Source organism: Phoenix dactylifera, chromosome 4 (assembly GCF_009389715.1).
Source record: "Phoenix dactylifera cultivar Barhee BC4 chromosome 4, palm_55x_up_171113_PBpolish2nd_filt_p, whole genome shotgun sequence".
NCBI classification, from domain to species: domain Eukaryota; kingdom Viridiplantae; phylum Streptophyta; class Magnoliopsida; order Arecales; family Arecaceae; genus Phoenix; species Phoenix dactylifera.
Window position 1 is genome coordinate 21271415 of NC_052395.1, and position 23171 is coordinate 21294585.

Consider the following 23171-nt stretch of genomic DNA (forward strand, 5'->3'; position numbering starts at 1 on the left):
TTTGGACCCGGACCCGACCCGGTTGAAGATCGGGTTGGGTCGGGTCGGGTCCGAGTCGGGTCCGGGTCCGATTCGGGTCGGGTCCGGGTCCGATCGGGTCCAATTTTTTTGTGCTTTTGAGAAAAAATTTGGGCAAATCTAATTTGGTCACATCATAATTATGAGGTGCTGGGTGACCCATGACTTGAAAGACTTTGCAATTGAGCTCCAGTCAGAACAGATGACTCATGACTTACTAACTAAGTCGGTCTACAAGCCAAATTTCATATCACACTATTTTTTATCTATATGACTGATTGGACGGAACTCGGTGTCTCCCAGCTCCCCTCTCACGAGGACAAAAAAAATCCCAGACCTTCTTCCAAAATCCAATTCCATTACAGAGAACTGGCACATGACCCGTATTCAGTTGCAGTGTTCCCTCACTTTCTCCCTTCAAAAGTTAAAAGAAACAAAAACCAAAAAACAGAAGGAAAAAAAAAAAAAGGCAGCTACCGAGACACCAGAGGTCTCAACAGTGTAATAGATCGAGAGAGAATCCTGACGGGCCGACGTTCCTTTGGATTCTGTGAACCTATGCTTGTTGCTAACTTGCTATCCTCCCACACTGACCAACAGTACCACAACCCACGCCAAAAAAAAAAAAAAAAGAAAAAGAAAAAGAAAAGACTTTCTTTTGCTTTTCCTCTCTCTCTTCGGGTCCATTCGGGTCGGGTCGGGTCCGTTTGGTAAACCCAGACCCGACCCAGAAAATGATTCGGGTCCAATTTTAGGACCCGACCCGGACCCGCGGGTCCTAAAATTCGGGTCGGGTCGGGTCTACGCGGGTCGGGTCGGGTCGGGTCACGGGTCGACCCGACCCATTTGCAGCCTTAAGGACGGGTATCCCATCACCGAGTTGGAGGGTGATTTGAGGAGTGGAGGTGATTTAAGATCACCGCCACGTAGGATCTGTAGGGTTTTAGCATGTTATAATGCGCAGCGGAAGCTAGGGATTTTAAAAATTTCTTAATAAAGTCCCTATGCATGAAACCCTTTTAAGCCTAGATCACCTTAATGATTACAATCAAATGATATAAAATAAATGCAGAATTAGTAGAATACCTCAAACGCTAATCCAAAGTGTACAATCTCCACGAGGCGTCCAAGTGTCCGCCCTCCAATGGTGATCCACACGAAAACTTGATCAAGACTTTAGCTCCAAAGACTTTTGATCCTTAATGCAGAATTCTTCTAAAGAACTCTAATGGCTTGCTTTCCTTCCTTTTTATTTTTCTTTAGCCTTCTAAAATCACTTCTAATCCTTTTGTCCTAAAGAAGACCACCTTGTCTTGGCTTAGGACACACTAGAAGCAATGCTAGAAAGAAAGAAACTAATGTAAGAAAGAAAGAAGAGAGGAGTGGGGTGGAATTGGAATGATGAAACCCATGGAGTGCTAACCTATTTATAATAGGTGTAGGGATGCATCTCCAAGGGATGCATCCCATCCACACATCCTCTCATGAAAGGGCATCATCTAAAGGGCCATATCAAATAAGAGGAGGTGCAGATCAAGTGAGGAGGTGTATCAAATGATATGTCCTTTCATGTGGTGCCATATTTTGACCAAGTCAACATCACATGCTAATCACATGTCCATCACGCCTCACCTCTTGATCTTTCATGATGATGATCCAAGGGCTCCAATGCAAGGCGCCATTCACTTGACCCATTATGTCTTCATCCAATGGTGGGATTAAGATCCAATGGTCAATTATGGTAGCCATCCTCTAACCCAATCCAATTGGGTTAAACCAACTCTCCATTATGTCTTCATCCAACGGTAGATCAAGATCTAACGGTCTAGATTGAATGATTTATTAAATCTAATCCAATTAGACTCAAACCAAGCCAATTAGGTGCCAACTCTTGGCTAACCCATATTAGAATATGATCTAATCAAATTAGATCAATTAAGAATCAGATTCGAATCCAATTCGAATCAGATTCGAATCCAATTCGAATTAGGAGCTAAGGTTTGCAACACCTGCTAGGATGTTTATCTTGCAAACATGATCTAATCCAATTAGACCCTTAATAAGTTTTCTTGTGTGTGACCCATTGGGTTCCATACTTAGCCAGCAATAGGTGTCAGTGCGAGTTGACCCAACTTGATTAGAACTCTTCTAATCGATTTAAGTCCAAACTGCGCAAACCCGAACTTAACAATTAGAATCCTTTCTAATTGGTGATCGAATTAACTCTTTAATTTGATCAAACCTATAAAACAAGATTGACGTCTAGCAACGTGTCATGTCTACCCGAAAAATATGGAATTTGGTAGAAATACCAAAAATACCCTTCAGTGGCAAGTTACCATGCAATTCAATCCTTTAATCAAACTGCATCCCAAATATGCATATGAGTATGAATATATGTCAAACTCAATTTCATATTCATATTTTTCTCAATCTTTTAATGATAATTCAAATAATGAAACATTAGAAACTCTTTCTAATTTTCATTCTACTTTGATCAAAGGTTTCCTGAATTATCATATGATTAGAATAAATAGGATGCTATCTTCTCTTACTAGAAGTGATTAATTCCTTGTTGACCTACTCATAATCTTCGTACACAATTCACCATATCCAGAAGACCTCGTACATAACTTATTGTCATGAATGAGTGTAAACCAAAATATGGGTTCATGTGCACAAGATACCATGGTGATCTCAGGTCATAGGATTAGTTGCACAACTCCCACTAAGAGAATCATCTTTTGACATGTAAGTAAGACTTCATAAGATTTCTCTTTGTAGGTCAATTCAGTGAACTCATTCCTCTAATGAGCACCCACATCTTTGTATTAGTGTCTCCACACAAATGATTGTGAGATCAATCATCCTCTGCATCGAGCATACATAAGACATGCCAGTCTTTCCGGTAATCATTGATCCCCGACTCAATGTACCAATGACTGAGAATATTTAAGATTAGGATTTTAGGATTTTAAGTCTCACTAGTATGATCTCATCATAGTCTTAAAACCATTGCCCTAAACTAAGGAGTTTATCATAAATATAATCAACAGCATATGATAAAACATAACGCCTTTATTCATATTTAAATGTCATGTACATGATTTGGACAAATCAAAAGAAAAAACCTTTCGCAATACATATTGCGATTGGCTTGTAGGGCATCTACTCTTTCAATCTCCCACTTGCACTAAAGCCAATCGCTCTTATATTTTATCCCCATACAATCGAGGTGGCGATCGAACTGCTGTTGTGGTAGAGCTTTAGTGAACGGGTCTGCTAAGTTGTTCTTTGTGTCTACTCGTTCAATGACTATGTCTTGTCTCTCGACGATCTCTCGAACGAGGTGGAAGCGTCTTAGAATGTGCTTGGATTTGTAATGAGATCTTGGTTCCTTTGCTTGAGCAACAGCTCCAGTGTTGTCACAATAAACTGAAACTGGTCCAGCAATCTCAGGAACTACTCCCAACTCAGCGATGAACTTCTTCATCCAGACAGCTTCCTTAGCGGCTTCACTTACAGCGATGTATTCTGCCTCAGTAGTTGAGTCAGCTACAGTTTGCTGCTTGGAACTCTTCCAGCTCACTGCACCACCATTTAGGGTAAAGACATACCCTGAAGTGGATTTGCTATCATCTGGATCTGATTGAAAACTAGAATCAGAAAATCCTTCTAGTTTCAACTCAGATCCTCCATAAACTAGAAAAATATCTTTAGTCCTTCTTAAGTACTTAAGAATATTTTTCACAGCTATCCAATGATTTTCTCCTGGATCAGCCTGGAATCTGCTTGTTATGCCTAAGGCATAAGCAACATCAGGCCTAGTACATAGCATAGCATACATAATTGATCCTACTGCCGAAGCATAGGGAATAGAATTCATTCTATTCCTCTCTTCAGATGTCTTAGGAGACATCTTCTTAGAGAGACGTATGCCATGACTCATAGGTAAGTAACCTCTTTTACTTCCTTCCATGCTGAATCTTTTTAGCACACGATCTATGTACTTAGACTGGGACAAGCCTAGCATTCTTTTAGATCTATCCCTATAGATCTTTATACCAAGTATATAGGATGCTTCTCCCAAGTCTTTCATGGAAAAGCTTTTTGATAGCCAAGTCTTGACCGATTGTAACATTGGAATATCATTTCCAATGATTAGTATGTCATCTACATACAATATTAAGAAGACAACGGCACTCCCACTAGTCTTCTTGTACACACATGGTTCATCCACATTTTTGATAAAACCAAACTCTTTGACTGTTGTATCAAAACGGATGTTCCAACTCCTCGATGCTTGCTTTAATCCATAAATGGATCTCTTAAGCTTGCATACTTGATTTGCTCTCCCACTTGAGACAAATCCTTCTGGCTGTGTCATGTAAACCTCTTCCTCAAGATAACCATTAAGGAAGGCGGTTTTGACATCCATCTGCCAAATTTCATAATCATAGTATGCAGCTATTGCAAGCAAAATCCGAATAGATTTAAGCATGGCAACTGGTGAAAAAGTTTCATCATAGTCAATTCCTTGCTTTTGCCTGAAACCTTTTGCCACCAATCTAGCCTTGTAGGTTTCTACTTGGCCATCTGCTCCAATCTTCTTCTTATAGACCCATTTGCAACCTATAGGGTTAACACCTTCTGGTGCATCAACCAAAGTCCATACTTGGTTGGTATACATAGAGTCTATTTCGGATTTCATAGGTTAGATTTGTTAGAGTCATTACTCATGATAGCTTCCGAATAGGTCAGAGGATCATCATTTTCGATGATGTGGGCTTCATCATTCTCAATGATAAACCCATACCTCTTAGGTGCATTTCGCACTCTATCTGACCTTTGGAGAGGAGATGTGTGTTGTGGTTGTACTTCATCAATGGGTACATTTGGTTGAAGAATTTCTTGTGTTTCTATTTGTAGGTCTTGAACTTCATTAAGTTCAATTCTTCTTTCACTGCCCTTTTCTAAGATAAACTCTTTTTCTAAGAAAGTGGCATGCCTACTAACAAATACCTTTTGTTCAGTAGGGTGATAGAAGAGATATCCAATACTTTCTTTGGAATAACCTATAAATGTACATTTATCTGATCTAGCACTTAGCTTATGTCCAAAATTTCTTTTGACATATGCTTGGCAGCCCCATATTTTAAAATATTTAAGATTGGGCTTTCTACCTCTCCATATCTCATATGGAGTACTAGATACAGATTTTGAAGGTATCCTGTTTAGCACATATGTAGCAGTTTCTAAGGCATAACCCCAGAAGGAAATAGGAAGATCTGTAAAGCACATCATGGACCTTACCATATCTAATAGAGTACGATTCCTCCGTTCAGCTACACCATTTAGTTGTGGCGTATACGGAGGTGTCCATTCAGAGAGAATGCCCTTTTCTTTAAGATGATTTAAAAATTCACTAGAAAGGTATTCACCTCCTCGATCAGATCGAAGGATTTTAATACACTTTCCGGTTTGTTTTTCAACCATACTTTGATACTCTTTAAACTTATCAAAGGCTTCGTATTTATGTTTCATAAGATACACAAATCCGAACCTTGATAAATCATCAGTGAATGTGATGAAGTAAGAGTATCCACCTCTAGCTGGAGTTGTCATAGGACCACATACATCTGTATGTATAAGTCCTAATAACTCACTTGCCCTTTCTCCATGTCCAGTGAATGGAGACTTGGTCATTTTTCCCATAAGACAAGATTCACAAGTTCCTAATGATTCATAATCATAAGGATCAAAGAACTCTTCTTTGTATAACTTGTTAATTCTTGATTCACTTATGTGACCAAGTCGGCAATGCCAAAGGAGGGTATTATTCACTTCCTCTCTCTTTCTTTTATTGCTTTTATTAATATGAAAGACATTGTCATTAAGTAATAAAACTAGAAGACCATTTTCCATAATGCCATTGCAAAGATGCTTATTAGAAAAATAAATAGAGCAACCATTGCCCTTTCCATTAATTTCAAAACCTTTCTTTAACAACAAAGGAATGGAAATTACATTTCTAATAATTTTGGGCATATAATAACAATCTTCTAATTGTAGGAGCTTTCCCGAAGGCAATTCCAAGTTGTAGGTTCCAACAGCTTCAGCCTGGATGGACTCTCCTCCAGCGCCATACAGCTCGAAGTCACCTTTCTTCAAAATTTTAATTTTCTGTAGTCCATGCAAAGATTTGCAAATGTGAAAACCACAGCCGGTATCCAATACCCATGAATTTGAATTTGAAGAACTTAATGACAAGTTGGCATGTAACATAAACATACCTTTTGATGCAACTCTTGCATCGGTCTTCATACTTGCAAGAAAACTCTTGCAATTCCTTTTCCAGTGGCCAGCTTTGCCGCAATGAAAACAGGTACTTGATCCGGAGTTTTTCTTTCCTTTTTTCTTTTTGATGCTACTCTTGGGGTTCAATCGTTTCTTAGAACCCTTATTTCCCGATTTCCTCATAGAGGTGCTATTTATAAGAAGGAGTGGACCTTTATCCTTCTTAATATGCCCTTCAGCTGTTTTGAGCATATTTAACAACTCGGGCAGGGAGGTGTTCAGCTTGTTCATGTGAAAGTTCACAACAAACTGAGAGAATGAATCAGGCAGTGATTGCAGGATCAAATCCTGACTGAGCTCACTATCCATAGCAAAACCTAATTGACTTAATCTGGTGATCAAGTCTATAACCATAAGAACATGGTTTTGCACTGAAGTTCCTTCATTCATTCTAGCACGGAACAACTGCTTAGATATCTCATACCTAGCAGTCCTGCTTTGTTCTCCATACAACTCTTTTAAATTGAGAAGTATGGATTGAGTGTCCATGCCTTCATGTTGCCTCTGTAATTCATTGTTCATAGAGGCAAGTATGATACATTTGACAGTCACACTGTCATTTTTCCACATCTTATGTGTGGCAACCTCCTCTTCTATAGCATCATCCCCTAGATCTCCAAGATCAGGGGTTTCAAGTATATAGGAAATTTTCTCCTGAGTGAGTACTATCTTTAAATTCCTCAACCAGTCCACATAGTTTGGTCCGGTCAACTTGTTGGCATCTAAGATGCCTCTTAGTGAAAGTGAAGAAGCCATTTAATAATTCTACATATGCAAGAACAAAACTAATATAAGCAGACCAATCATGATGACATGTTTGCAACTAGATAAGGACTTTAATCTAATTTGTCTCCTACTATTTTTATCGAATATCATAGCCCTCCCCTATGATAAACGTAAAAATATAATTTTTCTTAGTAGGGTTGAGATCCTAATTCATCATAAAAAGCCTTGTGTTTACACAACAAACTCTTATGAGTTCAAAGGTAGGAAACTCTTTCCAATTGCATCTCATGCAATTCTCAACTTTATCTTGTCCTCTTAAAATACTTATTGCCTTGTGTTAGCACAACAAACAATAATATTTTAGTTAAGTCAAACCCTTCATTTCCATATAGTCATATTCGAATAATATTGCCCTTGTGGTTGCACAACAAGGCAATATATTAAAATATGCCATAAGCATCTTAATGCACCAAGACAGTATAACATCAGTCCCCATTGCAAGTCTTGTGTTAGCACAACAAACTAGCATGGATCTTGACATAATAATATCGAGGCATGAAGGAAGGCTATCAATAGTGTTATATCAATATTAAGCTTATCCATAATAGGCAATCAAACAATTGGCCAGGTAAGCAGGTGGGAGGCTCCCCTTACTCAGAGAGTAAGGTCCTAATTAAGTAACCACCTTTAGTGCTTTCCTTAGACACCAATTAGATTAATTGTTCTAGAATGGGTTAGCTCAAAGTTTTTCAACACTATGACTTAATATAATTTTTATTGAGGGCTCACTAGTCTCTAGCACATTCTTTAATTGTAACATACATTTAACATGTCTAAAATAAACTATTATGCATCATGGCTATTTCATAGCATGTATAAATCATAAGCAATTAATTAACATGCTTCAACATATTTTCATATGGAAAATTTCATATCATGATATTTTATTACATAACATATCATATATTAATCATACATTTCAACATTTCTCTAAGCATATGACATTACTATCTCATAGTAAATTAATAATCATACATCATACATAATTATTTGATTGAACCAATTAAGGATGGCTCTGATACCACTGTAGGGTTTTAGCATGTTATAATGCGCAGCGGAAGCTAGGAATTTTAAAAATTTCTTAATAAAGTCCCTATGCATGAAACCCTTTTAAGCCTAGATCACCTTAATGATTACAATCAAATGATATAAAATAAATGCAGAATTAGTAGAATACCTCAAACGCTAATCCAAAGTGTACAATCTCCACGAGGCGTCCAAGTGTCCGCCCTCCAATGGTGATCCACACGAAAACTTGATCAAGACTTTAGCTCCAAAGACTTTTGATCCTTAATGCAGAATTCTTCTAAAGAACTCTAATGGCTTGCTTTCCTTCCTTTTTATTTTTCTTTAGCCTTCTAAAATCACTTCTAATCCTTTTGTCCTAAAGAAGACCACCTTGTCTTGGCTTAGGACACACTAGAAGCAATGCTAGAAAGAAAGAAACTAATGTAAGAAAGAAAGAAGAGAGGAGTGGGGTGGAATTGGAATGATGAAACCCATGGAGTGCTAACCTATTTATAATAGGTGTAGGGATGCATCTCCAAGGGATGCATCCCATCCACACATCCTCTCATGAAAGGGCATCATCTAAAGGGCCATATCAAATAAGAGGAGGTGCAGATCAAGTGAGGAGGTGTATCAAATGATATGTCCTTTCATGTGGTGCCATATTTTGACCAAGTCAACATCACATGCTAATCACATGTCCATCACGCCTCACCTCTTGATCTTTCATGATGATGATCCAAGGGCTCCAATGCAAGGCGCCATTCACTTGACCCATTATGTCTTCATCCAATGGTGGGATTAAGATCCAATGGTCAATTATGGTAGCCATCCTCTAACCCAATCCAATTGGGTTAAACCAACTCTCCATTATGTCTTCATCCAACGGTAGATCAAGATCTAACGGTCTAGATTGAATGATTTATTAAATCTAATCCAATTAGACTCAAACCAAGCCAATTAGGTGCCAACTCTTGGCTAACCCATATTAGAATATGATCTAATCAAATTAGATCAATTAAGAATCAGATTCGAATCCAATTCGAATCAGATTCGAATCCAATTCGAATTAGGAGCTAAGGTTTGCAACACCTGCTAGGATGTTTATCTTGCAAACATGATCTAATCCAATTAGACCCTTAATAAGTTTTCTTGTGTGTGACCCATTGGGTTCCATACTTAGCCAGCAATAGGTGTCAGTGCGAGTTGACCCAACTTGATTAGAACTCTTCTAATCGATTTAAGTCCAAACTGCGCAAACCCGAACTTAACAATTAGAATCCTTTCTAATTGGTGATCGAATTAACTCTTTAATTTGATCAAACCTATAAAACAAGATTGACGTCTAGCAACGTGTCATGTCTACCCGAAAAATATGGAATTTGGTAGAAATACCAAAAATACCCTTCAGTGGCAAGTTACCATGCAATTCAATCCTTTAATCAAACTGCATCCCAAATATGCATATGAGTATGAATATATGTCAAACTCAATTTCATATTCATATTTTTCTCAATCTTTTAATGATAATTCAAATAATGAAACATTAGAAACTCTTTCTAATTTTCATTCTACTTTGATCAAAGGTTTCCTGAATTATCATATGATTAGAATAAATAGGATGCTATCTTCTCTTACTAGAAGTGATTAATTCCTTGTTGACCTACTCATAATCTTCGTACACAATTCACCATATCCAGAAGACCTCGTACATAACTTATTGTCATGAATGAGTGTAAACCAAAATATGGGTTCATGTGCACAAGATACCATGGTGATCTCAGGTCATAGGATTAGTTGCACAACTCCCACTAAGAGAATCATCTTTTGACATGTAAGTAAGACTTCATAAGATTTCTCTTTGTAGGTCAATTCAGTGAACTCATTCCTCTAATGAGCACCCACATCTTTGTATTAGTGTCTCCACACAAATGATTGTGAGATCAATCATCCTCTGCATCGAGCATACATAAGACATGCCAGTCTTTCCGGTAATCATTGATCCCCGACTCAATGTACCAATGACTGAGAATATTTAAGATTAGGATTTTAGGATTTTAAGTCTCACTAGTATGATCTCATCATAGTCTTAAAACCATTGCCCTAAACTAAGGAGTTTATCATAAATATAATCAACAGCATATGATAAAACATAACGCCTTTATTCATATTTAAATGTCATGTACATGATTTGGACAAATCAAAAGAAAAAACCTTTCGCAATACATATTGCGATTGGCTTGTAGGGCATCTACTCTTTCAGGATCACCATGGTGCAACCAAACACGGTGATCTCATCACCTCCACCCACATTACCCTTGATCTTAGGACGATCATCCCATACCAAATACCCCCATAGAGACTCGGTTCCGAAGCATCCAGACGCTTCGGTATCAATGTTATGAAAGTGGCCTTCCAATCATTTGCCATCACCGCCCGATTAAAGTAAAGCTGTACTGCCTCCACCACTTCCCTCCGAATAATGCACCAATACCTCCGAAAGAAGAAGGGTGGAAATCCGTCCAGTCCTGGGGCCTTATCCTCGACAAGACTCCATACCGTCTCCTACACCTCCATCTCTGACACTGGCCGAATCAAAACTGCATTTTCTGTCTCCTCAATTTTAACCGGGGTCTTAAGTAACAAAAATCTGGGGCCTTAAGTAACAAAAATTTTCGGTTTTCTCTTTTCGAGCGTTCCCACATTTAGAACTTTGAAGGCACGGTGAGGTGGGCGGTGTAGGCTTGGGGCTTTAGGCGACCGTCTCAGCCACCTAAAAATTGGGTCGGCTCTAGCTAACATCTACAAGAAGATAATAGATTTATACAATTTACACTCTTAAGGCTAAGTTAGCTGAACCCCAAGCCCAGATAATCAGACTTTAAAGAGAGATATTAGCCACCGGCAGAACCACAACTTTACAGCTAAGTCTGCAAATAGATCGGATTGATTTATGATCCGACCTAATCTGATTCGCTTAGACCCCACCCGATCCATTTGGGAGGATCCATGGGGCCGAGTCGGGTCCTAAAATTGGAATCGTTCCATTTTCTGGGTCGGATCCGGGTTTACCGAATTCAGACCCGACCCGACCCATTTAAAATTTGAGTAATTTCGGATTTTCAATCCTACGATCCAACCCGACTCGATCCGGATCTGTACGATTATTTGGGCCCGCGAGCCGCAACCCACGGGGGGCAAACAAGTTTTGATGCCATAAATGAGTTTACGAGAACCAGACTTGATCTGGACCCGAATCGGATCCGAATTTTTTGGATTGGGTCCAGATTATATATAGACCTGACCCGAATGATCCGTTGGGTCAAAAATTATAGCCGTATATTCGACTCGACTCGAATAACCTATTGGATCAAAAATTGTAGCGGCGGATCTGATCCGACCTAATTTTTTATTAGATTGGATCTGAGTCCAAAATTAAAATCTAAATAAAAAAATAGGTTGAATCGGTCCCTAACCCAATCCAACCTATTTGTATCCGTACCTACAGCTCATACCCAAACCTTTATTTTCTCTCTCCGCCCAAAATATCCCGTCAGCTTTTCCCGACGACGGCCATGTATCCATATATGCGAACATATCAGATGAGATCGCAACCATCTATTAAAATTATACCCATCACGTGTATCACACGTGCTAAAATCCACCGACCTCTTCTGCGGGTCTCCGTGGTCTTTTGCTCCTAAGTAGTGTGCCTCAAGAAAACCCGTCCACCCTCCAAGAATCCTAGAAAAGGGGAGATCGAAACCCTAGCAGAGGAAGAACGAGGAGATGGCTACGGAGAGTGCGGTAATGGCGGTCATCAGGGCTTCCCGCCCATCCTTCCGTAACCCCCACGACAAGGTCGCCTTCGCCGTCCACGCCTCTTTCCTCGCCGCCGGCTTCTCCCTCACCGCCACCGGCAAGAACGCCTTATCCGATAATCCTCCGATCGGTGCGTCTCTCCTTGATCCCATACTTCTTAAGGCTTGACTCTTGAATCGAAAAATCGTGTGTTTCTTTTTTTAAAAAAAATTGGGAACTTGGGAAACACGGTTCTTCAATCCCGTTCAACTTAGCTAGAATCTTGAACGAAAAAAAAATGATTCTTTATTTTTTTTGGGATAAATTTTAGGTGGGGAAGAGGTGGGGATCGAGGGGTGGAACGAGCTGGAGGACAGCTATGGTTTCTTGTACTCCAAGACCGAGAAGGGTCAGAAAAAGAATGTCTTGGTGAGGTGCCTGGTGATCGGAGATATCCTTGCGATTGATGGTTTGAATCTTGAGGGAGAGCAGAAAGAACCATTCAACCTCCAAATCAAGTATTAATTTTTTAAAGATTTTCAACTCTTAAGGATTATAACTTGTTTGGTTTCTGGGTTGGACTTTTAATTTTGTTTGGTTGCAACATATTTGAAGGGTGAATGATTACTTGTATGATGATGGGAATATGACGAGTAATTATGGGGAGTTGTACAAGGATTTGAAGGGCCTCATCAAGAACTTGAATTCTGGTATCTTGGCCAAATTGGAACCCAAGGTTGGGAGCAGGTTTGTGAATGAAATTGCCTCTGTGCTATTCTTTTCTACTCTCGCCCATGTTTGTGGTGCTTTCTCATTTTGGAGTAGGTTTCATTTGTTAGATTGCTGGTGAAAATACGTTCCTCATGAATAACCACTTCTCAGAATTGCAACCCAAAAATGTCCTTTGTTTCTTTAGTTATGCGCAAAGTAAAATCCAATTTTTTTAGAATTAAATTTAAAACATTTATATAAAAATTGGAATAAGGATTGAATTATCCACAGAGAAAAATATTGCGAACAAAAATAAACAAAATTATGCAATAAAAACAAAAGCGCTAACTAATGTAATAGTTAAAACTAAAACTTGAAATAGTAAATAAAGCTTTGGTTAAATGAGCTAATATCATACTTCTTAGGAAAAGTCAAAATTATATATAAATTGAGATATGGTGAAATAAATTGATTAGTGTAATAATTATGAATGTCCCAAATGCTAACCAAATCAACAAACTAGTAGAGTTTATTTAGAAATAAAATAGAACAAAGATAACTTGCAAAACAAAAAAAAAATTATCTCTATTCAACCTGACTGAATCAAACTTAAATAGAGCAAATGTTTAGATATAGGTCTAGATTAAGATGCAACTTCAAAATGGGTCAGCTATGGATCTCATGAAATTGGATTCAACCTAACTAGGTTTAGATGGACCTGATTTGATGCAATGAAGATTGGTTAACAATTTTGAGTTTATGTTAGTTGTGGAATAAATTTTCTGACCTAGCTTTCGTGCTTTGGTGGGTCATCCGAGATCTTTTCTTGATCAAACTTAAAAATAAGGTACAAGCGATCTAACATCCCCAAGAGTTGGCCAAATATGTCTAAATTTTAGTTTCAAAATCACTTTGGGTTGGATCTCATGCATTCGGGAGGCTTATGTGGTTGAAAAGGAGTCACCAGCATGTACTCCCATCTCTTGCTAGGGTATAACTTGGCTTGAGAAGATTGAGTTTTTTTATTTTTTTTAAAAGTTGGAATTAACTTTTTTGGACAATTTGTTTAACAAAATATTGATTTTTTTTCTTTGGATACATCATGCACCACATAGGTTTAAAGCTTGTATTTAATTTAATATTGTAAATAATTTATTACTCTCCTTTGTTGTATCAAAGCTTTTATTTAATATGGTAATATTTTTGATAACTGATGTCTAATTAAAGACAAAGCATAGTTAAGATCACTATGTTTATTAATAGCATACTGAAGCACAAGATGATGTGGCAGTCAACTTGGCTGCTTTTTCTTTGATTTTCTTCACAATTTTTCTGATTTTTGGAGATAGGAGAGCTTTCTCTTTCTTGTCAATTTAATATATTATGATTATAATGTGTCAAAATAAGGAGGATCAGAAAAGTGGTTGTTGGGACTATGATTTTCATTGGAAATTTGGGATTTAGGAGGAAGAGAACTTGTAGTGTTGCTTCTTTTGTTGGTTCAGATGTTCATCTGCATTTATAATTAAAATATGTACAAGCTCTAGGATAGATGACTGTAAAATATCTTCTTATCCTTGAGCTACATGTATATTTCATGGACATCCTTATTCCCACTAGTGTGAAGTGTGGGCACTAACAAATTGTGACGGATCTTGCCTTTTGTATCTATTGCATATTGCTGGAATTGTGGGTGCTTTCCATCTAGTGTTGGTTCTATATTGAATGTTCTATCAAATCAATAGAATCATCACAATTTCACTTGCAAATGTTAGAGCTGCATTGATATATGGTTGCGCAACCCTAATATAGATGTCAAACTTTAATTCTTTTACACTGTGGACAGTGGTGAAGGTTTGCATAAAAGTACTGCTGAACCTGCTATCAGAATTCCAGTTGATCATCAACCTCAAAATTCAGGGTATGCACTAGCACTGTATTATTTTTGGTGCCTATTAAACCTTTTCTGCACTTTGCTTGCTTGTTCATGAAATTTGACTCTTTAAAACTTTTGAAGTTATTTTGTTGGTATATTGTTGATTACAAAGGTATAAACTTAGTCTTTGTATAATAAACAAAAGTTAGTTCCATGAATTAGCAATTTGATTAAGCATGATATTCTGGTTCAGATGCTTGGTGAACTTTTCTTTATTTGCCATGAACAACAAAACCTTATATATATACACACACACACAACATGGACAACAAAATCTTTTGTAGTTTTCTCTTTGTCAGGTAGCACAGCCTGCTAGATGGATAAATTGCTAACCATGTAGTGCTTAGGCAGCCGGTGAATATAGAGTTTGGCTAAAGAAGACTTGGATGAGAGTATCGATAAAAGGATTGCACACCTACAATTTGGAAACTAATTTAGTCTACAAAGCTGGGACTAACGTATTATGATACAAGCATTATTAATTATGTTCATGTTTCACAATTATCTATATCCAACACCTAAATTTCTAATCAGGAAGCATGTTTGTTTTACTTGTCATGGCATGTTGACATCCATCCTGTACGTCTCTTTATCAAGACCATTTCTAGCTGATGTTAGATCACCTTATCCATTGCCTAACATTTTGATCCGTACAACATGAGGGGCCAGTCTAATGATCAATGTTGTCAGACTGGCTACTCTGGTCTTAGGCTATGAAACCTTTAGAGCCTACACAGTTTGTATATCCTTATTTTGATATGCTTGTGCTCTCTGTTTATTGTCTAACATTAAATTTGTAGTGTGAAGCGCTAGATACTGAGTGATGATTTTATCTGTCTAGGAGATCCTTGACAGTAACCTTTCAAAGGCCTAAGTAGGATGCTAAATTAAAAATTGGCTGATAATTTATTAAATCTATATACAGATATTGCAACTTAAACCTCACTTCTAGATAGATTTAAATAATTACAAACATATATTGTGTTTGTGGAAAGTGTATCAGAAACAAGGTCACTAACTATTTAAGTTATATTCTCCAAGCTGTGGGAAGCATATCTATCAATAAAGGAGAATATATTTGTAGTTTTTCTGAAAAAACAACAAACAATACATAAAGAATAAATGTGACAACTAGAGCACCAAGCAGTTATTAAGTACCTAGACAGCTTCCTAGATATTATTCTGGGAAGTCAAGTTGTTGCCCTGCCTTTGACAGAACACTAATCTTATCTAGAATTTTCTCATTATGGTTGCTCTTGGGTGGGAAGAAAGGCCTTAAACCTAATTCATGTTCATCGTGGTAGTCTTTCTTCTTTCAAAATAAATGTGTGGTTATGGTGTGTCGCAAGAAATTATTCAAAACAGAAAACTGGGAAATCCTAGATGGGAAGAAAAGGCTGCCTTGAATTGGAAATGATGGATGTGCACAAGGGAGAAGAGGAGTCAGGCAGAGAGCTTTTTTTTCTTGAAAATACTTGGCCCATAATTTGGGTAATTAGTATCCAGATTTTGGGGGAAAAATGCTATACACATCGTGTTAGTCTTATATTTTCAAGATTTTTTTTTGCATAAAAAATATTTGGGGTTTTGGCATTGAACATATGTGTACTGTGTCCATTATTTGGACATTAGTGTTGCAGATTGTCAAATATGTGTAGAGGTGGATTCCACACCTTAACTCTTTATAAAAGGAGTTAATGGTTAAAAATCAATCATTGACTATTTGATTCAAAATCCAAACTGTTGAACATGATCTACACAAAAAATACCTAGAAACCAAACTTCATGGTTTTTTCATGGTCTCTAACATAACCATCAAGTACGTGTCTAAATGGGTGATTTTAATTGCATGATATTGTTCTTTATTATGATTTAATCATCAAAACTTTGTGAATTTAAATCTACCCAGGTTCTCAGATTTGTAGATCATGATCCATAATGTGGGTTTTAAGTTATGTGGCCTATCATGTATTTTGCAGTACTAGCACAATTGATACCATTCATTTTTTGTACCAACTTGATGCTAGGTTAGAGACTACCAAAGAATATTGGTTTCTAGGCATTTGTTGTAGTGTAGGTCATGTTCATTAGGTTGGATCTTTAATTTGGATAATCCATCCTTTATTTTAAAATCATTAACTCCCTTTTTTAAGGTGTTAAAATAACATGTGTAGTCTAACTTGATATGCATATGTAATTTTTTTTTTGTTTTTTTGCAAATACACTTAAGTTTTGGTGAACTTAACAATTGGTGAACTTAACAACTAACTGAAAAACACAATTAGGTAAAGTAGTTTGCGATGGTGGTTTGCTTACAAATACAATTGTCTGATGATTCCTTAAATGTTTGTGTCGCATCTTCAATTTGCACTTGGTTTCATCCTATACAAGGCATTCACATATTTTGTTAATTCATGCTCTCTTTTTTTTCAAGTAATTTCTCTTTTTCTGTTGGTTAGTTTAACACATGCATTGACCTATCTGATGCATGAATAACTTGTAGATTCTAACTTGTCTATTTTTTGTTCATTTGTTTTTTTGTGCATAGTATTGTATATCCTCCTGTTCCACCATTTGAATTTAATGATGCTCTTCCTGGACCCGGCAGTGGCTTCTATCCTGAGAGGTTTTTTCTTCCCAGTCCCACCATGACCATTTTGTAGTCTTGTAACTTAGCTTTGGATATTTAGCCATCATTTTGTGGTTTTTTCCAGGTCCTCTGGTGTGGGTGGTGACATGCTCGTAGGTATGTTATTCAATTTGTTTAAAAGGCCATTTATTAGTAGGCTTTTTTTTTCCAATATTGCTTAGTGTTTGCTCTAATGATGCAGGGCCAAATGATCCACGCTGGTTTGGTTCTGGCGAATTTCCTGGTTCTCTTGGTGGACTTCCGTGAGTACACTATCTCTTTCCTTGTCAAAAGAAAACAAATATTTTTCACTTTCATTTCTCTGTTCGTCGAACTAAAACTCTAATCATATACAATTGAAACAGGAGTGTGCCACCAGGTGCTCGCTTTGATCCATATGGTCCTCCTGGTGTCCCAGGTTTCGAGCCAAGTCGTTTCGCAAGGTGTGATTGTAGCCTTTCTGTAATTAGATGCTCTAGCTAGTGATTGATGTTCTGTCTTTAACTGGCATATAGCAAGCGTAGGAAAACCAATAGTGTAATTACTTGTTGGACTGACAAAGCAAGGGGTTGTTGATATGCTTATAGCTGAAATAATTGTTGAAGATACTAAACAGGCACCTTATTACTTAAATTCTAAAAACAAAGCATCATTCATTTCAGAATAAAGGCAAAAACTTTCAATCGCAAGATTTTTAAAAAAGCCCTCAAAGTAGCACGGGTAATCCATTTCTTCTCATATAGCTCTTTAGTTATCAGAAGTTACTATTCATGGTTTCACAAAGTTGCCCTGGTTGGAACTTGGATACAACTGTTTAGGTCTAAGAGGAAAATACCCATTGTCGCTTGTGAAAGAGAACCCGTGTCTATTCAGTAGGTGCTGATTAAATTGGGCCTTAAGGATATTTAGGTTTATTAAGCTGTTAAATTCACTTGTCACAAAATCCCAACGTGACTAAATGTTGGTTGTGCTGCTTTCATTGGTTAGTTTATACCTTATGCGCTCATTTTCTTATGGTGAATTTTTACAGGCGACCGCGACAACCTGGGAGTGGTGCTCATCCAGATGTTCAATTTTTCCCAAGAGATCCTGATTATATATAGGCACCTGATGGAGCATCAGATCCCTTCATGCACTGAAGTTTTGATTTTCTCAGAACATACCCTAACAGTTACAGGTAGTTAATAAATATAATCAATGTTTGATAGATCGGTTAATGGCCTGTAACTTGATGTTTGTACAAGCTACTGTTTTGGTTTGATTTTTTATGGTTAGTTTATAGATGAAATAGATGTTTGAGCGATCCAGTCAAGAACTGTAACCTGATGTGCATGTGAGTTCTCTCTTTGTTTTTCCTTGTTTTTCTTCATTTCCTCCTGGGGGTTCGTTAAATTGTCTCAAAGCAAATCTCTTTTTTTTTTTGCTGCAATCCTTGAGTCAATGATTGATATACATGCTTATAATTTTCAAAGCTCTAAATTGTTAGGATGCATAAATACATAAGATTGCAATGAATTAGAGACTGGTAGAATTGATAAGAACAAGGATTAGTAGCTATTTACTTATGTAGGCATGACCGGTAATACATATTAGCTAACAGAGGGATAAGCTCGGAAAATCCTGTGATTCCAACACAGGCTAGTACTGTGCTTCAAAATCTTATAAGACCACAAACACTACTCCTATACGCCTAATGAGGCACTAATATGAACTATACTTCCTTGGGACTAAATTTGATCCCGGCCTCAAAACACTGAACATCAAAATCTACGACCTATTAGAAAAAACAGGTGGATTCATCCTTTCCCACTTTGGATTCCAACACTGCTTTCATCGTGCTTGGGGTGGATTAACTATTATGACTGCTTGATGGAGAGTTCAAACTTGTTATGCACTGCAGGGAGCTTACATGCCTAGATAACCATCCAGGAAATGGATGGCCCACCCATCTCGAAAATAGGGAACGTATTGTTGGGTGCCAAACATAATTGCGTATCAAGCAATGAAATTATTGCGTATTATAGGACTATGTTAGGTGCTGATGGGCTAAACTATTTGGAGACAGAATTTGTTTGTCTGGGTGCAGTCACAGTCTCACGGGGAAGCTGGGAAAAACAACTTGATGCTTCCGGTTTCTTCTTCTTCTTTTTTTTTTTTTTTTTTCAGTTTGGAAATCCAAAGTGCAACAGTTCTTTCATCTGTCGACCTGTTCCTCTTCCCCCAAGAAAAAATTGATTTCTAACTTTGGCGCATTCTGTTTTTCTATTTAAGAAGTGTCATGCCCCAAACCCAGCATCCGGATTTGACACGCAACAACGCTGCACACTTCCTAACATAAAGCCCTAGAGAATATGCAAGGCTCCCAAAAAATATAATACAATCTCAATATCTATGATCAACAATTATCTCAATTCATACCAAATGACAACAATGATTCGGTTACAAAATTTGATCATCCAACTACTATCGGTGATGCTTAATCTAATTATTCTTCCACCTGTGATGCAACCTGAGAAAGATAAATGGGTTATGAGTTTTACAGCATAGTAAAAATTCCCACACATCCATACTAACACAATAATAATATAGGTTTGAAAACTGCAAGAAAACGTTGCACACATCATGAAATCACAAGCCGACTATCAATAATGTTCGAATAATCAGTATAAATATGTACATTAAATATCAATAGAAATTCAGCTACTCAAGAGTGATATAGCATATAATATCTTATAAATCTTCATTAATGTTTTGAATGCTTTTCTCTCCATTTCTTTTTAATTTGATCCAAATTAATTATTTTTTCGACTTTGGGCTAAATTTCGGTCACGTTTCCAGCTCGTGATGGGGCTACCAACAGTATCATATTTCTAGCCTGTGACATGGCAACCAATAGTATCATATTTTCAGCCTATGACAGGGCAAACAAATGTTTCATAGTTCTAGCATATGATGGGACACACAGTAGTTTCACATTTCTAGTCTGTGATGGGGCAGACAGTAGTTCCACATTTCTAGCCTGTGACGAGGCAAACAGTAATTTCATATTTCTAGCCTGTGACGGGGAAAACCAATAGTATCACATTTCTAATCTATGATGGGGCAAACCACTAAAAACGAGACGAGCCTAAAGTCCTTGTTCATTTAATCAAGTTCACATCTATACATCAATTCTTTTTTATTTATTTCTAACTTCAAACTAACCACAGTTACATTTCCAGCCCGTGACGGGGCAGCCAATAATAACGGTTAGTACAGAGCACCACATTCATAAGTCCGATAATATAAGTATAAGTTATGCTCATATATGCACCTATCATCCTATCCATCACAAGCAAACATGCTCAAAATACGATTTAATACCAAAACCATCATAAAACCATTCCTGCTTCTTACTTATTTGGATCATAGCATATCATACATATATATGTACAAAAATATTTATATCATGTAAGTCGGTATACAAAGATTCTTACTTTTTTGTTGACAACCCAGAAGACTACTGTGATCTATGTCCTCTTGTCCAAAAGATTGTTCTCCTATAGAACCAAATCAATATCAAAAATTATCCGAGATATTCGATAACCCAGAACCCTCCACTGATCCTCTAAAAGGGTCCCCCATCATGTAGTAACTCAGGACTATCCAGCGGCACACTCAACCAAAGATTTCTTCGGGTCAAGCTAGAGAGAGAAAGTACCAATAGGAAGAGAGAGAAACTAGAGTATAAGATCTTGTTGGGCTTCTTTCTGCCCGGATGAATAGAAAACCAAAGCTTGACTATAAAAATAGATTCGTATAGAAAGATACATGAGGCCAACTGGATAACAACGCCTAATTGTTCAAATCGACCGATATCACGTAACTCAATTCATCTGATCAAAAATCATATTTAAATTAAGAGAATAGATTAGAATTTATCAATTATGAATCCAATGGTAACTAACAACAGTCGGATGCAAGTTCGGTGCAAGACGGACAGAGTCGATTAGGTAGCAGCGTCCGACGATCCGGATCGTTCCGCTCTGGCCATTCAAGTCATTCAAATCATAAAATAAAAATCAGACCATGATACTGTTAGATGTATGCCCTAGAAGCCAATATGGCTGACATATAATTTATTCTGGGACATAGTATTGTATTTGACTTTATTATTATTGAATAATAATGGGTATTTTTTTCATTCATATTGTGTATGTGTCTATGAATCGTCCAAGAAATTAATAAGATGATAATGCATATTCTCAATAGTTGAGAATTTGAGCCATGTGTCATTGGTGATTGATTCCTAAAAGCTCATGATCGATGGATTATCACGATGACGGTGATTGATCCGATGAAATTAGTGCACAGATTACTATCCTTTTGGATGGACGAGTCTCAAGTCCACAGTATAGGGACACTAGAGTGATAGTGCAGGTGCTTGTTAGAGAACAAGGGTACTGAGCGTGACCAAAGCAAGAAGTTACTTGGATGTCTATCCACTCGTCAGTGACTTACTTGATGTTACAGTAGTATGACTGGTCTTTTGATCTACAGTGTTTCGGCTATTCACAGTGAGATTGTTGTAGTTTGACTGCATATATACATGGTCTCTAGCCATATGGATCCTTGTGGTGCAAATTGGCTGCACTAGGTTCACTGTAGGAGTAGGGTGTGCACCTACATGAAATCTATCAACTTTGGTAGATAAGGAGTGGTCCTATGTGATTTATGAGACTGAGTTCATAAGACTTCGGCTAGGGCAATATGTACAGTGGAAAAGGAGTTTTTCACTCTCGAACTAAAGTCGAATAAATCTTGACATATGATAGACAATGGGGTTTGACGAGTTATCCATGACCTCCGTCTTGTAGGGATCCGTGATAGAAGGACTCTATCATACGATAACTGCACCTAAAGGTTCATTCATTCCATTCTGCTGGGTTGCCACTACATGCTGCTAGGTGTCACTGGTGGATGATGAGACTTACAGGAATTATCTTGATGATCAATGATCCCTGGTGAGATGAGTTGGAATTGTTCCAACCCATTGAAAGAAGTTTTTAATGATATTATGACATGGATCACAATATATCTCACTAACAGACGGAATAGAACCTATGAGGTCACACATATTAGAGGTATTGACTGATTCGACGATTGAATTGTGATTTGGAATCACAATAGTTCACGATTGTCAATTTAATTGATAATTGGTTTCACCCACTAAGAGTTAGTGAGTTGAGAAGGAATAATTGCAATTAGATTGCAATTTGATTGAATCAATTGGATTTAATTAATTGGGCTTGATCTTATTAGATAAGGTTTAAGAGTCCTACTTGGAGTAGAACTTAAATTATTAGAGTCCTACTTGGAGTAGGACTCCTAAAGTTCTAATTGTATTAGGACTAAAAACTATAAAAGTCCCACTTGAAATAGAACTCCTAGAGTCCTAATTGATTTGATCTTATGGATAAGGAATAAGAGTCCTCATTGGATAAGAACTCTTTGGGTTCACCTAATCCTCCTTAGAGGAGGATTTCAGCACCCAAGAAAGGAGGCCCGCACGCCCTACTTAATTTGATTAAGGGGGCGTGCATGAGATCAAGAAAAGAGGGAGGGGCGTGCGCCCCTCCTAATTTGGCTAGGGCGTGGAGCTCCTCCTAATTTTTAAGAGGCTCCATGCCCAAGGCTAGGAAATAAAAAGGGAGGCCGGCGGCCTCCCTGTTGGTTCCTTCTTTTTGGGTATTGGCAGCCTCCCTCTTGGTTCCTTCTTTTTGGATATTGGCGGCCTCCTTATCTCCCTCTTCCTTCTTCCACCGCAAGCAAGGAAAAAGGCAGAAAGGGGTGATTCTTCTTCCTCCCTCTCTAGTCCTTCTTCTTCCTCTCAAAAGGCAATCAAGAGTTGATTGAAAGAGAGAGAATTCCAGCCATCAAAAGCAA

General features: G+C 37.6%; 1 protein-coding gene across 3 annotated transcripts in view; it reads left to right on the top strand.

Moving 5' to 3' along the window:
* Positions 1–11866: 11866 nt before the first annotated feature.
* The window catches only part of LOC103707157 (probable proteasome inhibitor), a 72277-nt gene continuing 60972 nt past the window's right edge, over positions 11867–23171 (top strand). Inside the window, exons 1-9 of one of the 3 annotated variants that reach the window (XM_039125837.1) lie at positions 11867–12121; positions 12302–12488; positions 12586–12717; positions 14528–14602; positions 17166–17243; positions 17332–17363; positions 17449–17509; positions 17612–17689; positions 18277–18666. In XM_039125837.1, the coding sequence (XP_038981765.1) occupies positions 11959–12121; positions 12302–12488; positions 12586–12717; positions 14528–14602; positions 17166–17243; positions 17332–17363; positions 17449–17509; positions 17612–17689; positions 18277–18349 (879 nt within the window). In that variant the 5' untranslated portion in view covers positions 11867–11958 and the 3' untranslated portion in view covers positions 18350–18666. Of the gene's footprint in view, positions 12122–12301; positions 12489–12585; positions 12718–14527; positions 14603–17165; positions 17244–17331; positions 17364–17448; positions 17510–17611; positions 17690–18276; positions 18667–23171 lie in introns of those variants that run through there. The other 2 variants (XM_039125838.1, XM_039125836.1) reach the window with 2 other exon arrangements.